The 13,665-nt window shown below is 49.5% G+C and overlaps 1 protein-coding gene and 1 long non-coding RNA gene across 3 annotated transcripts; one reads left to right on the top strand and one right to left on the bottom strand.

Moving 5' to 3' along the window:
- Positions 1 to 450: 450 nt before the first annotated feature.
- CCN1 (cellular communication network factor 1) lies at positions 451 to 2,996 on the bottom strand. Its single transcript, XM_059854157.1, has 5 exons — positions 2,849 to 2,996; positions 2,526 to 2,742; positions 1,840 to 2,187; positions 1,501 to 1,703; positions 451 to 1,391 (listed from the first exon to the last, which is right to left on the bottom strand). The coding sequence occupies exons 1-5, from the start codon at positions 2,906 to 2,908 to the stop codon at positions 1,092 to 1,094; spliced, it is 1,128 nt and encodes a 375-aa protein (XP_059710140.1). The 5' UTR covers positions 2,909 to 2,996; the 3' UTR covers positions 451 to 1,091.
- A 395-nt stretch (positions 2,997 to 3,391) lies between these two features.
- LOC132331108 (uncharacterized) lies at positions 3,392 to 10,554 on the top strand. 2 transcript variants are annotated; one of them, XR_009487495.1, is made up of 5 exons: positions 3,392 to 4,107; positions 4,261 to 4,414; positions 6,315 to 6,481; positions 6,772 to 7,883; positions 8,190 to 10,554. It is a non-coding gene; the product is annotated as an uncharacterized LOC132331108 (long non-coding RNA). The 2 variants fall into 2 exon arrangements; XR_009487494.1 differs by having other exon boundaries at positions 3,407 to 4,107; positions 6,772 to 6,961.
- Positions 10,555 to 13,665: the final 3,111 nt, after the last annotated feature.

Genomic DNA, 13,665 nt, shown 5'->3' with positions numbered 1-13,665 from the left:
GCCTGTAGGAAGCATTCCTCTGCCATAGAAATGTATTAATTTGCAAAAAGCAGCCACCAAAAAAACGTGAGACCTGATGACCGTTTTCACCCCAATGTTCAACATCACCATGCATGCACTGCATTCTAATGAAGTACCTTATGTTGCAAATTCCAGGACAGTTTGAATAATCTGAGTCTAATTAACATTTCAGTCTATCAAAGATTTGCATTCAGTGCCAAGAAGCTCTTTCTATGTATACTTTCTAAAGCATGGGGTTGCAGGCTGCAGACACTCCTTCAAAACATCATTTTTCCAAAGAATTAGACTTGGCTATTTAGTCCATTTCTGCATCTGCAGTAGACCTTGCTTTCAGAGAATCCAGACTTTTCAGAATTCTAAAGTTTTTATAGAAACCTCTTGCATGTGCTGTATTTAAGCCCGTTGCCTATCAGAATACTCTAAGAGTAGTTAGGTAAATATTTCTTTATTAAATGATTAATTCCATAAATAAATTCTTTTAATTCATTGAATATAAAATTAAAATCATTTACAACTTATTCCAGTATTACAGGGGCTGGAAGGGGTAAAAAAAAACCTCAGAGGAAACAAACAAACAAAAAGCTACAGTTTGATAAATAAAATACTCAGCTTTAAAACAACTGATTTCTGTTTGCCATTAAACTACAGTCGGTACATAATAGCTGCCACTGTGAACACCCCACAGGTGCCCACCTCAGGAAGGAATGTAACTTCCAACTTAGTTGGGAAAGGATGGGAGAAGATTGAAGGAAGGGGAAGAAGCATAGTGTTAAATTGAACAGGACAGAAAAGTTTTCATAACCGGAACAAAACATTAATCTGATCACTTACAAACAGAAAACAGTATATAATTAAGTAAGGTGCTCCAAAAAGAAGCAGTAAAGTTGCTCCAGTATTATGAAGCTTTAAGTATGCTTAAATCTCTGTTGCATTAGTGTCCAGTTGCACAGTGCACTCCTGTAACATCTCGATGTTGCCCTCAAATGGGCAAGGCACCACTTCCATCAAAGGTCCTTTCTCCATGGCTGGGTACTTCAAAATTCTGTTTTGCATCCCACCCCCAACACAAGTTAGTCCCTAAATTTGTGAATGTCGTTGACCAGTCTGTAGTAGGGGTAGGCTTCGTTGGCGTGCGGGCAGTTGTAGCTGCATCGGCAGGACTGGATCATCATGACACTCTTGGTGAAGGTCTCCCCGTCATCGCAGCGGAACCTGACCTTGACAGTCCTGGTCTGCTGGGGTGTGCAGCACCTGCCATCCACACAGGAGCCGCAGTACTTGGGCCGGTACTTCTTCACACTGGAACATCCAGCATAAGTAAACTTCACCGGGGAGGGGGACTTCCTTGTCTTGGTACACTTCTTTCCCTTCTGCAAAGGAAAGGCAATAACATTATTAGCAGGCGATTCTTTACCAGCCATTACCCTCTACCTGAAGCAGCTTAGAGAGAAGACGAACACCAGAAGAGTCTGTATTTACCTTTAGGGAGGCATAGCTGGGCTGGCCACATGGCCTCACTTCACATATCCTGGTCTCTTTGATGAGCTTGCAGTCAGGATTGTCATTTGTCACCCTGGTGGAGATGCCAGTTCCACACGTCTTTGAGCACTGGGACCAAGAGGTTGTTTGCACAATGCATTTGGGATTCTCAAAAGTTCGGCTTTGTGGCTCGGATCCAAAAACTGGAAAAGAAAAGGAGGGGTTAGTCCCAATATATTCTCTCACTAGGTTTCTTTCCCTTGGGGTCTAAGGGGACTGAGGTCTAGCCACCCTCTAGCCTCCTCCCCTTAACTGTCACCCAGATAAACCCACACTCACCGGGTAGCATTTTCAGGCCTCCCTTCACGATGGCAATTAGCTCATTGTTCCTGGTTAATTCGCCTTCGGAATCATCCGGACCAAACTCTTGGCTGAAAAAACCTTCCAGCTCCTCCAGTGCATCCTTGCTTTCGTCACAGACCCACTCCTCGCAGCACTGCCCGGGGACTTTGACCAGCCTGGGGCTGGAGCAGCCCAGGTTGGGAAGAGAGAGCTCCTGCGGGCAGAGCGGGATGCAGCCCACAGCTCCATCTATGCACGTACACTGGTGTTTACAGTTCGGCTGGAAGCTCTCGCCGTTCTGGTAGATTTTGGAGTTATATTCACACGGTCTTCCCTCGGACTGTGCTGCAGAGATCAACAGGAAGGGAAAGAAGGGGGTGAGCGGCGGGAATCGCTGGTTCAAGCACAGGTATTTGCTGGTCTGTTAAACTCAATGTACGGCGGAGCTCCCTACAACCCCCCGGGGACGCGGGGCCAGAACAATAACTTAGTCAGGAATCACTTTTCCTTATGTGCGTTTAGCGGAGCCCAGACATACTGAATCGCATTCCAGACTGCTGAAGTCATGTGCCTTTCTGCCAAGCTACCGACAACAAAGCATAACCATACATGGGCTCGAAATTACCGAGCCCCGGCACCGCGGGGCTCGGGGTCCGTCCCGGGGGAGCGGGGTCGCCGCTTACCTCTGCAGATGCCCTTCAGGGCGGCGGGGCTGGCCCCGAAGTTGCACTCCAGCCCCTTGGTGTGGTCGCAGGGCTGCGATCGGCTGCAGTCCTCGTTCAGTTGCTTGGCGCAGACCTTGCAGCAGCCGCAGCCGTCCGGCACCAGCCCCACGCCCGGGGCGCACTGCGGCGTGGCCGCCGGGCACTGGCACACGGCGGGGCAGGGCGAGCCCAGAGCCTGCGGAGCGGAGCGTCCGGTGAGCGCCGGGAGCCGAGCGGAGCCACCCGACCCGCCTCCTCTCCCTCCCTCTCTCCCGGACCGCGGGAAGACCCGCGGCACTTACCAGACGGGCCAGGCAGAGGAGAGCGGCCGCCAGAGCGGGCCGGGTGCCCGCGGAGCCCATGTCCAGCGCCGGTGCAGCGGGAGCCGTGTGAAAGGAAAGCGGGAGCGCGGCCGGCGCGGTCTGAGGCGGCGGCAGGCGCCACCGCCTTATATAGGGCGCGGGGCCGCCGCGTGCGCCGCGGCGCTGACGTCGCGCGTTCCGGGCCGCGGCCGCGTCCAGCGCTCGCGGCATCCCAGGAATGCGGCTGGCGCGCGCCGCGGCCGCCCCGCCCCGCCCCGTCTCCCGCTCGCGGCCGCCGGCGCAGCCGCGGGGGGTCCCGGCCCGGCCGGGCCGCGCGGGGGGCGCGGAGGCCTCTCCGCCTCACGAGGGGTTCGCGCCCCGCTCCCCGCACGCAGAGCGCGGCGGCGTCACCGGCAGGGGCCGTGCGCACCCGGGGCTGTGCCGGTGGCGCCCCGCGACCGGCCACCTGCGCGGGCAGCGACGGGGGAGCTCCCCGGGCCGGCGGCAGCGCCCGCGGCTGCCCCGCGCTGTGGCATGGCCAGCAGGGTCACCCGGCCGTGTCGGGGTTCGCCCCGCGCTGCTGCTCCGGTGCCAGCGAGCATCTAAGCAGTTGCCGGCGCCGCGGAGCCCGGGAGCCGGGAGATGCCCGGCGGCGCCGGGGCCCGGCTTCCCGGGCACGAACGGGATGAGCACGCAGCGAACAGCCCCCCTCAACCTGGGTATCCCTGGGTGCTCTGTCCCCCGCTCAAGTTGGGGGCCCTTGAATTGTATTGCCTCGTTAAAGTTTAATATTTGGGGATAGGGAGGAGAGTTTCAGCTTCTGTTGTGGCGTCTTTTCTTTTCCTGGCTGTTAAGTACTTCCAGATGGGATTTAGACCCCAGACGTAACAATATTTCCATATTTGGTATAGCAGTAGCCCGCATTTTTCACATTTTTCTGCTCTGTTATCCAACCACAAAGCATTCTTGACAGCTTCAGATGTTGTTAAATATAGCCTTAACTTCTGTTCCCAGGGCAGGAAATTCTTAGGAATTCCTGTTTTTCACGCAATCTGTCTATCATGATTTAGGAGAACTCTGCTGGAGGAGCCAACTGGCGTTCTGCTGCAGTTCGCTTCTTTATTGAAATAGCCCAGCAGTTGGGTCTGCTGCCCAAAGGCGTTACAATGAGTCCCCATTCCAGGGATTTTTCTTTGCAAATGAGATTACTGTTCCCAACACGAGTTTGGGGTTTTTCTTGTCGCCTTCAAGGCCGGAAGGTAGAGAAGCGGATTCAAAGGAGAGGCGAAAGCTTGCAAAACCCCCTCCAAAGGCCATGAAAAGTGGAGGGGGCGAGGGCGAGGGGGACAGCGGGTGGGGGGCGATGCGGAGAGCGGGGATGTGATTAACCTGGTTGCGGCATTCCCGTACAGCGGGTGTCCCTGCGTGCCGCCCGCCCGGGACGGGCAGCCGGGGAGGGGAGGCAGCCGCAGCCCCGCCGCTCGGAGGAGCCGAGCCCGGTCGTCTCGTCGCCTGCCCGGTGCCACGGCCCAAAGGGTGACAGCAAGGACGGTGCGCAGGGCTCCGGTAAGTGCCGCGGGCCCGTGTGCTGTTCCCATGCATTCCCACACCAGCGGGACCCTGCCGGGGCCGCAGGACCGGGGAGCCCGTCCGGGGCGGCGGCAGCGCTGCCGGGTGGTCTCGCCTCGCCACCGCGCACCTGCCGCTGCCGGCCCGGCACGGGGGCCGTGAGGACAGCCCGGCTCTGCCCCCGGCGCTGCCCCCGGCCCCGCAGCGGCTCCGCGGACAGCGCGGGGCCGGACCGGACTGGATGGGGGCTGGGACGAGGCGGGGTGGGCGCTGTGCATGGGGCAGCCTCTCCCGCAGAGGGTGCCGTGACCCCGGGGACGGGGCGGTGCCGCGGGTGTCCCGCAGAGGACAGGATGACGCTGCCTGCCGGGCTGCGGGGCCCGGCTCCTCCTCCTCCTCCTCCTCCTCCTCAGGGATGTCCCCGCGGCCCTGGCCGTGCCCGGCAGAGGGGCTCATGTTCTCAGCACTGCAGACCCTCCTCCCGGCCGCGGCCAGGCCCTGCCCGGGCCAGGCCTGATAGAGAGTTCCCTTTGCAAGGTTTTTCCCCTTCTCAATTTCCTGTCTTCATGGTTTTCTTTTCATTCAAGTAAATTGACTTGACGCTTTACTTTGGGGTGGTTTGGGGGTTGGGAAAGGTGTTGGGATGAAAACTCCATTAACACTTTGCTCGGAACTTGTGCTTCAGAAAGCAGCAGTGGTTTTGTTCATTACTTGTATGTCTCAAAATTTGGCCAGAAAAAACAGCTGAGAGGCAAAATCAGTCCTTAGTGATATGCAGCTCTCTGGAGACTGCCAATGTGTACCATGTAGTGCCATTTCTGATGACAGAAATTATTTTATGTGTCCATCAAGATGGAGAGAGACCAGCAGCAAGCTATGATGGCTGCCAGTAATGGTAATAATGACTTTCCATCCCTGCTGATTTAGCTGAGCCCCAACTGGTAACAAGGAGGAGCAGGACTCTAGACTTCAAGCTATCCACTATGCTGGTTTTCTCTTAGTTTTACCCGTGTATGAGTTTTTCTGTGGTACTTTAATTTTAAAAATCCAAAGTACTTTTTTCAATGGGGAATCTGACTGGTAGTTTTTCCCCAGGATAACTCTTTACACAGCAGCATTATGATGAGGAGGAAAACTTTTGTGATTCAACACATTGATTAATGAAAATTTTCAAAAATTTTCAAAAATTTTGAAAAAGAAAAAGCTAACACACTATTGTGTGTAAATTGGCCAGTTTTGCTTTTCAGGGATTTATGCAAACACTTGTTTGTTTAATTACATTTAATTTAGGGACATGCACTGAGCTGAGATCCATAACTTTCCCAACATTCAGCAAATGCCACAGGAAAAGTCAATGAATAGTGCCTTTTCTCACTTGGTTTCATGTCTTACCACACATTCACACGGCTCTGATGGGAAACTAACTGAACCTACATTTGCTCAAGAAAAGGTCACTTCAGAAGCTTTGAAAAACCTTTTCACAAACCTGTCCTGAATTTCAAGTAGTTGACAACACTTGAGATAGGTCGAGTTTGTTTGGAGTTCAGGTTAGACTGTGACCCTTTCCCTGCACACACTTCCCTGTCTCAAACCATGACCCAGCGTTTGCACTCCAGGCTGTGCCTACCTATCCTGGATGTACATCGGGAAACAGGAAGAAGTTTGTAGTATCTTCCTTTTTTTAGATTTTGTTCAGTGTAATGTACTGTTCCAGAACTTTGTTTGCCTACTGGGAAATAGCCCCTGCTTCATGTCATGAAGAGTACTTTACTGGTTTCTCAGTTTTAGTGGTATATGGAATCACTGGGACCTTGGCTAATGCAAAGCAGGAATTTGATGCTGTTGGCTTACATAGGGCTATTACAGATTTACTGAGTATATCCTGTCATTTTCACAGGCCTGTGTCTCTCCGGGGAAAGGACTTTCCAGAGAAACAAATCAAGAAAAAAAAACTGGCTTAATTTCCATCCACCCAGCAACAGTTCTTCCTAGCTGTACAAAGGGACCATGGAGCAGCCAGAAGGGTTGTGTGGGACAGAGGCTCCCCAGGTGCTCCCACTGGCAGTAAGTATCCAGCCCCAAACTGGAGCACACCAGAGGTTTACAACCATGTGGACTCTGGAGAAAAATCTTACTAAATCCAGCACCCAGCCCTTTTTCCGTACTGTGTTTAATTTCCTATTTCTCTTTTGTGGATCCATTGCTGTATGTTTCTTCCATGTCTTCTACTCTTTTTTTTTTTTTTTTTTTGTTGTTCCGCTACATCCTTCCCTCTACTGATATGTCCTGGTTTTGGCTGGGATAAAGTTAATTTTCTTCCTAGTAGCTGGTACATTGCTGTGTTTTGGATTTAGGATGAGAAGACTGTTGATAGCACACTCTTTCAGTTGTTGCTGAGCAGTGCTTGCACTAAGTTGAAGACTTTTCAGCTCCTCCCCCCACTCCACCAAAGAGGCTGGGAAGCACAAGAAGCTGGAAGAAGACACAGCAGAGACAGCTGATCCCAACGGGCCAAAGGGACAATTCTGTATCATATGACACATGGTCAGTATGTACACTAGGGGGAAGCTGGCCAGGGGCCCCTGCTTGGGAACTGGCTGGACACTGGTCAAGGGATGGTGGGGAATTGCCTTGGGCATCACTTATTTTGTATGTTCCTTATTACTATTCCTATTCCTATTACTCTTACTTTGCACCCTTTTCTGTTCTATTAAAGTGTCTCTGTCTAACCCACAGGCTGCATGTTGCTCCCCATTCCTCCCCCAGCCCGCTGCAGCCCATGAGCGGCTCTGTGGTGCTCAGCTGCCTGCCGGGTGAAACCACAACAGTGTTTACCTACCTTGGGCTGGGCCTCTCCCGCAGCCTCTGCCAGGCCGCTGGTTCCTGCTGCACTAAATCAGTCCTCCCTGACTCAATGGCTCCACTCAGTCACTCACAGGAGGTGCAAATCCAGTGGGGCAAATTAAGCATAGCAATGCACAGGCAGAGCTGCCAAGTAGCCAGGAGGCTTCGGCAGCTAAAATTCAAGTGGGTTCAGAAGTTTTTCCTTGCTTTGATTTGCTCAGAGTTTATGCTGAATTCTTTTGAGTATGGTATTTCCTATTTGTTTTCTTCCTCTTCCTTACTGCCCTCCCTTCAGCTAAGCTCATGCCTGTCAGTTTTTGTACAGTCTGTGCCTTGCTTGTGGTTTCTAATATGTGGGGTTTGCTTTGCAGTATTTGTGCAGTGAAAGATGCTGTGCTTTGTGAGTGTGCTGCATTTTCTCCTGGCTGCTGTCAAGGTGTCGTGGAGGTTCCCATTGTGTGGAAGTACAAGGGCGACTTGTAAGCCTCCTTATCCAGCAGGGAAACAGAGAAGGAAAATCTGATGTCATATTCAGTTGTGCTTATTTCTGCTTTGGTGTGTGAACTGCATGGCCATACTTGCAGCTTACATGGATACAAGGATATCTGCAACTGACATGGAGGTGAGGGACACAGCAATGTGACAGAGGCAGGGAGCATCCCTGCTGACAGTCAGGGTTGGCATGCTCCTGTTGAACCCCTGTTGGGCTGTGTGTCTGTACTGCATGGCTTCCTCACACTAAGATGGATGCAGAAATGTGCAGCAGTTATAGCCAGCTCCTGCTTAGCTCCTCCCCAGTCAGAGATTCAAAATACCTTTGTCATGGTCATTCAAGAATCTGATATTAGCTTTTCTTCAGCACTAGTGACTACCATTACCCCAGTGAGATGAGTTAATTACTTACACATGTTCATCTACTCTCATGCAGGTGTACTTCAACACTAGGCTACATCCAGAAGATGCAGTTTGCATCAAGCACCTCCCTATAGCTGAAGTTTGCAATGCTGAGACTGTTGTGGGCTGTGTCTCTCTATGCCACAAAATAAAAATTATCAGGTGGTCCTAGCTGCACCTGGCTGCATATGTATTGGTTATGTCTATTGTTTTCATCCCATGCACTCATGAAGCTGAAAACATCTTAACTTTAAACTGTGGTCTTCAGAGTGCAGAATTTCCCAGTGGAGCTGTGCATGTGCACTGACATCAGCTAAGACAAAATAACCAAGCTCAGAAGAAAGTTGCTCATGATCTCAAGGAGTTACTGGAGCCAGCTGAACCTGAGATTGCAGTCAATTGGGCTGTGCCTGAGAAATCCTTGATCAAAGCACACTTCCAGGCTGTGCTCTGTAATGGTTGTCAGCTGCAGTCTGCCTTAGTCTACAGCCAAACTGCACCTTGGAGACAACCAGCTCCTGCTTGTATCTGCACTGTGGGACTGTCTGCTCAGAACACGCACTCGTTGGTAGGTTCAGGTTTGTTTCTTTTCCCTGTCTACATTTGAAATATACTACAAACTCTTCTTTTCCCAAAAGTGCTTTCTTTCATTGTAATTAATAATGACAACTACATTTCCTTCAGGTTAGTCTGTGTTAAGGGTATGGGAACCCTTTGCCTTCCTGCTGATGCTTTCCCTCCCTCCCTCCCTGCTGTTTATGACCTGACAGAATAGTTTTCTCTCACTGATTTGTGGACATTCAAAGGAGTTGCCTAGCCTTTAATTGTATTAACAAGTTTTTGTAGAAGTTTTCTTGAAAAACTAAGGAAGTATTGATTAATTATTTTTTTCTTTGCACACAAATGGGAGGAGAGGCCTGCTCTGCAGGATGCTGGACATGCTCTGCCACACAGTGCTTTCTGTCACTTACTGCGCTTTCCAGGCTAGCTGCTGGAAATGTCACTGGATTAATTTCAGAATCCCCTAAGGTGCCTGTTGGCTTTGTCCAAAATCATTATCATTCTCTGCTATGTACTCATTTTCTGTAACTAAAACACAGTGAGACCTTAGCTGTGTTTGCTGCATTACAGTTCATTTCTATTCTGCTCCATCTGGACTCCTACCCTTTTCCCCCCAGTACGTTCTGTGAGCACCTTGCAGTGGCAGCTAGCTAGCTGTGTTCTTCTCTTGGGCATGCTAATTTCATGAGCTAAGTGATGCAAGAAAGTCAGCCACCACCTCCTCCAGGGGCACTCCACTGCTGGAAATTAGTTACTTCTGCTTCTTGCTTCCAGTCTGTGATAGTGCAGTGCAAAAATCAATAGTGGACAAACAATTAGACACAATGTCATCCTTGCAGATAGGGAGGACTTGGAGGCAGACAGCAGATCATGTATGTGCCTTAGGAATGTTCCTGGAAATGGAGTTATGATCCAAGACTGTGCAAATAGCTGCCCATCCCAGTGTTGCATGCCTGTGATGGGGAAGAAGTGCTAAACCATCTCTAGACTTGACTAGCATACAAACACAAAAGATCTGTCTTGTTATGGGGAGCTGGTTGGGGTGATTTTTCTAGGTGAGTAGAGAAGAAACTATATGAATGGAATCTTTCTTTACCTTCTCTCTGCTGGGGGCTAAAATAAAACTGGAGGGAGGAAGGTAGTGAGAGCTGCCCTGAGGAAGGGTGCACATATGGGCTCCATCCAGCAGCTGTGTGCAGAGCCTCAGGGAGAAGGACACCTCTTTGGGCCAGCCAGGAAGCCTGTCTCCTGCCCACTGCTTTCCCAGCCACCAGTGTTCTCCGGAAGTGGAAGGTTAGCAGAGGCTATCAGCAGACTGCTTTGGTGCAGAGACTTTTTTATGACTGCATTAACATCACTTTTCCTGTTGTTGTACATAAGTTATGGCTCCTAGTATCAGTGTTGAGATGAAGCCCGGAGCTCTTCTGCATGAAGCAAGCATTAAAAGCTAGCTTATACACTAATTGTAAAAGAAAATTAGTTCTGGCCACCAGCTATTTACTTACAGATAAGTTTGCTTTTGTATTTTAATTCTTTTAACACTTTGCATCCATCTCTATTTTCTTGTACACACTCAACCACGAGTTTGCCATTGTCCTCTCTCACTGCCTAACCTCGAGTCTGCTTCTATTAGCCCCCCCATAAGCTCAGATCTCAGACTTACAGGATAATTCAGGATCAGAGCAGAGAAGTGGTGGATAGGATGGGTCTTTCAGGCGAGCAGTGTGTGATGACATGATAATGTTTGTAACTGGCTTGAGAGGAGAGCCTCTGGTTCCAAGGATGTACCCATGCAGCCTTTAACAGTGCCATGTCAAAATAAAAATCATTGATTAAAATTGTGCCTTGCTTGTGCTGCTAAAAACACTTCTAGATTATACACACTGAAACCAGTAAATATTTAATGTACAGGTTTACTTTTCCTGGTTTATAGAAAGCTCAGTGGGCCTGACAGAGCAGCTAGACAGATGTGTTTATAGCGTGCTCCCTGGGCAGGTACAATGCTGCAGTGTTTGCCCTGTGAGCTCTGCAGGGACATGCTTAAAAAAATAAAAGTGTTCTATTTACATTGGGGGGAAAAAAATCCTGAGAATGTTTCTATTAATATTAGCTGGTGTAAAATCCCAAACTCTACATTTCAGGCCTTACATACTTCAAAAATAGAGGACTGGATGGTAGGGATGTGCAGAAAGAAGTGTTTCCTCTCTTATGTAGCTGGGAAAAGGGGACAGTCATGGGCAGTTCTTCTGGCAGGAAAAGATGGTTGTGGCTGAAATGCCCCTGATGAAGGTGGGGAGTGCAATGAAGGGTTCAGGAGTGAGCAGAGCAGGGCAGCAAACCCCTTCCCAAGGGGAAGCCTGGGTAGGTGGGGATGCAGACCGGAATGCAGTGCTTGTGGTTTTCCACAGACAAGGAGCTGGTGCTCAGGACTGTGGCTGAGATCCTGGATGTTTATCAGGAGGAACATTTCTAAAAGCTGAGAGGGAACCAGATGCTGTGGGGAAAGCAAAATGTGCAGAGCCCTCCCCACCCAATAGGTTGGACACACCTCCCACACACCTGAGATGCTGCCAGGAATAGTTGGGAACCCACTTCCATGTTCAAGAAGATTTTTTTTATATCTTAGTTTTGACATTGGTTGAGGTATTTTCTGAGGACTAGCTTCCCTTTCATTATGCTGACATTAAGGCTGATATATCTGGTCAAAATTAATGGCATCAATTAATTAGCACACATTGATTAACTGAAACAACTGACATTTCAGTTTTGGAAAGTTCCCAAGGAATGGGTGGCTACATCTGCCTCTCTCTGATTTCCTCTGAAGTTATCTTTGGTTGAGAAGTGAGTTTATTTCAGTAATCTGCTTAAATAGTTGGCAACTTTTGAAGGAAAAACCCCTAAACTTTTAAAAGGAGATCTTGGGCTGATTAACTTCTCATAAAAGTTTTCTGTTGAAGAAAAAGTGGAATTAGGAAGCAGAAGCCTGTCTTAGGGCTAGCTGAGCACTTTATGATTAAATATATGTAAGTATATACAGAAAAATATTAACAGTCATCTCACATGTGTGAGAAAGCCAGGAGTCCTGGTTGAGATGGTTTTGCTTTCTCCCCAGCTTCACCTGCCAAGAACATCTTTCCTGACTGCAGGTGACCTGCCATCCTGGTGACACATGGGGCTGGGGCTGTCTCCTGGGTACCTGTTCCGTGCAGGACAGCACCATGGTGGTGAAAGCAGCTCAGCACCTCTCCTTCCTGGGGCCTTCCAGCATAGGGAGCATCAGGAAAGGAAGGTGCCAAGAGAAGGGGGATCCTGGGCTGAGGACTGGCACTGCCACAGCAGCACTCGGGGCACATCCAGGAGAAGGGGCAGAGCAGCACCATCTTTTCTTTGCAAGCTGAACCACAGCCCAATTTTCATTTATGGCCCTCTCCCACCTCTTTGCTGTGCATCAGTTGTGAGCTCTGGCTCAAGCAAACCCGACCATGCTGGGCCCAAACTGAGACTCACTGATTCCAGCAGTCCTGCTGGCCTGAGGCATCCTGCTGGCTGCTCCCTGGAGTCCCATCCCCTGCTTTTATGACCCCCACATCCCTTGATGCTGGAGTGGCACACAGGGCTGCAGTAAAGCAAAGGCTCCTGCCTGGGCCTCCCAGGGGTAGCAAACAGCACATTAACCCTCTGTGAGACCTGGCAAGGACTGGTGACTCTCAATGGGTTTTATGGACACTCTTGCCCAAGTATCACACATTTAGGAGGCTGCACAGTTGATGCACAGTCAGCTCCTGAAGGGCAGCTGGCACGGTGACAGTAGCCTTAGAAAATGAACTAATTGTCAGCTCCAGTCTGGATGTCACCACCATTTTAATGCGAATGGACTTTTTCCTCAGCCAGCCTCCTGTCTGAATGGGGAGCACAGAAACATCCCAATATTTATGGGATTTTAACTAGATTAGTTACAAACCTATAAAGCAAAGAAAGAGACAGTTCATCCAGTATTGGGGAGGGGAGTGTTAAAAATGCCACCTCAGATAAAATATTATGGGAGTTGAGTAACTGTAAATAAGAACTTAGTCTATGAAATAGCTTCTTATGTGAGCTTGGGATGAGGGCCAAGAGAATGTCTAGGGCTCAGGGAAATTTATTAGCCCAGATCAACGGGATTTCTGGGACTCAGGAGATGGGATGGCAAAGAATTTGCCTGTTGGAGTCTGCACTTTCTCCATTCATGCCTGAAGTAGGACTTTCACTTATAAAACTTTCAAGATGGTTCGTTTGCATGTTTTACATTTTCTTGGTTCTCATTAGCAGCTGCAGTTCTGACCTGGAACTTGGGAGAGCTGGGTTCAAGCTCTGGGTTTCCAGAGTCTGCCAGCATGGCCTTGGACAAGTCATTCATTTCCCTGTGCTCAATGTCTCTCTGTAGACAGGAGATAAATGTTATTGCCTGACTCCTGGGGATCAGGAGGGTGTGCTAAGGATGAGGTACATGAAGCAGAAGTGAGAATACAATGGATGCTTGTGAATGATAGGAGCATATGCAGAGCAGCTACAAAGGTTGACCCCTCTCAAGAGAAGGAATGGTATCTTTGTGGGGAGCAATGGGTCTTCCCTTTGATTCCAATAATTTTGGTCAATGTCATGATTTTCACTAGTCAGGCACATTTATTTTGTACCCTCTGCTGGAGCAAGCTGGCTGTCCTGATAGGGTCAATAGTATCCTGATATTATCAGGGTCTTCTTGCTAGGGATTTATTTTTTAAAAGGGCACACGTACTTCAATAGCACACAATTTGGAAACCCAGCAGCTTTTATCCCCCCTTTTTTCATCTCTCTGTTTCCCATTTACATCCTTCTGCTATTCTTTGTCTGGATCCAGTTTTCTTTCTGGGGTCTTCTAGATGTGTCTTCCCTTTTGTCTTCTCTTTGGTATTTCTGCTTCCACTTCCACC

The sequence above is a fragment of the Haemorhous mexicanus genome, chromosome 9 (assembly GCF_027477595.1).
Source record: "Haemorhous mexicanus isolate bHaeMex1 chromosome 9, bHaeMex1.pri, whole genome shotgun sequence".
In the NCBI taxonomy this organism is placed as follows: domain Eukaryota; kingdom Metazoa; phylum Chordata; class Aves; order Passeriformes; family Fringillidae; genus Haemorhous; species Haemorhous mexicanus.
Note: the sequence above shows the minus strand (reverse complement) of the source record. Positions and strands in the feature narration are given on the sequence as shown.

Bases quoted from the DNA above. Each gene is read 5' to 3' on its own strand.
- CCN1 (XM_059854157.1), bottom strand. From the start codon at position 2,908: ATGGGCTCCGCGGGCACCCGGCCCGCTCTGGCGGCCGCTCTCCTCTGC. The intron at 2,743-2,848 runs GTAAGTGCCGCG...TCCGCTCCGCAG, and splicing joins TCCTCTGCCTGGCCCGTCTG to GCTCTGGGCTCGCCCTGCCC. The intron at 2,188-2,525 runs GTAAGCGGCGAC...TGATCTCTGCAG, and splicing joins CCTGAAGGGCATCTGCAGAG to CACAGTCCGAGGGAAGACCG.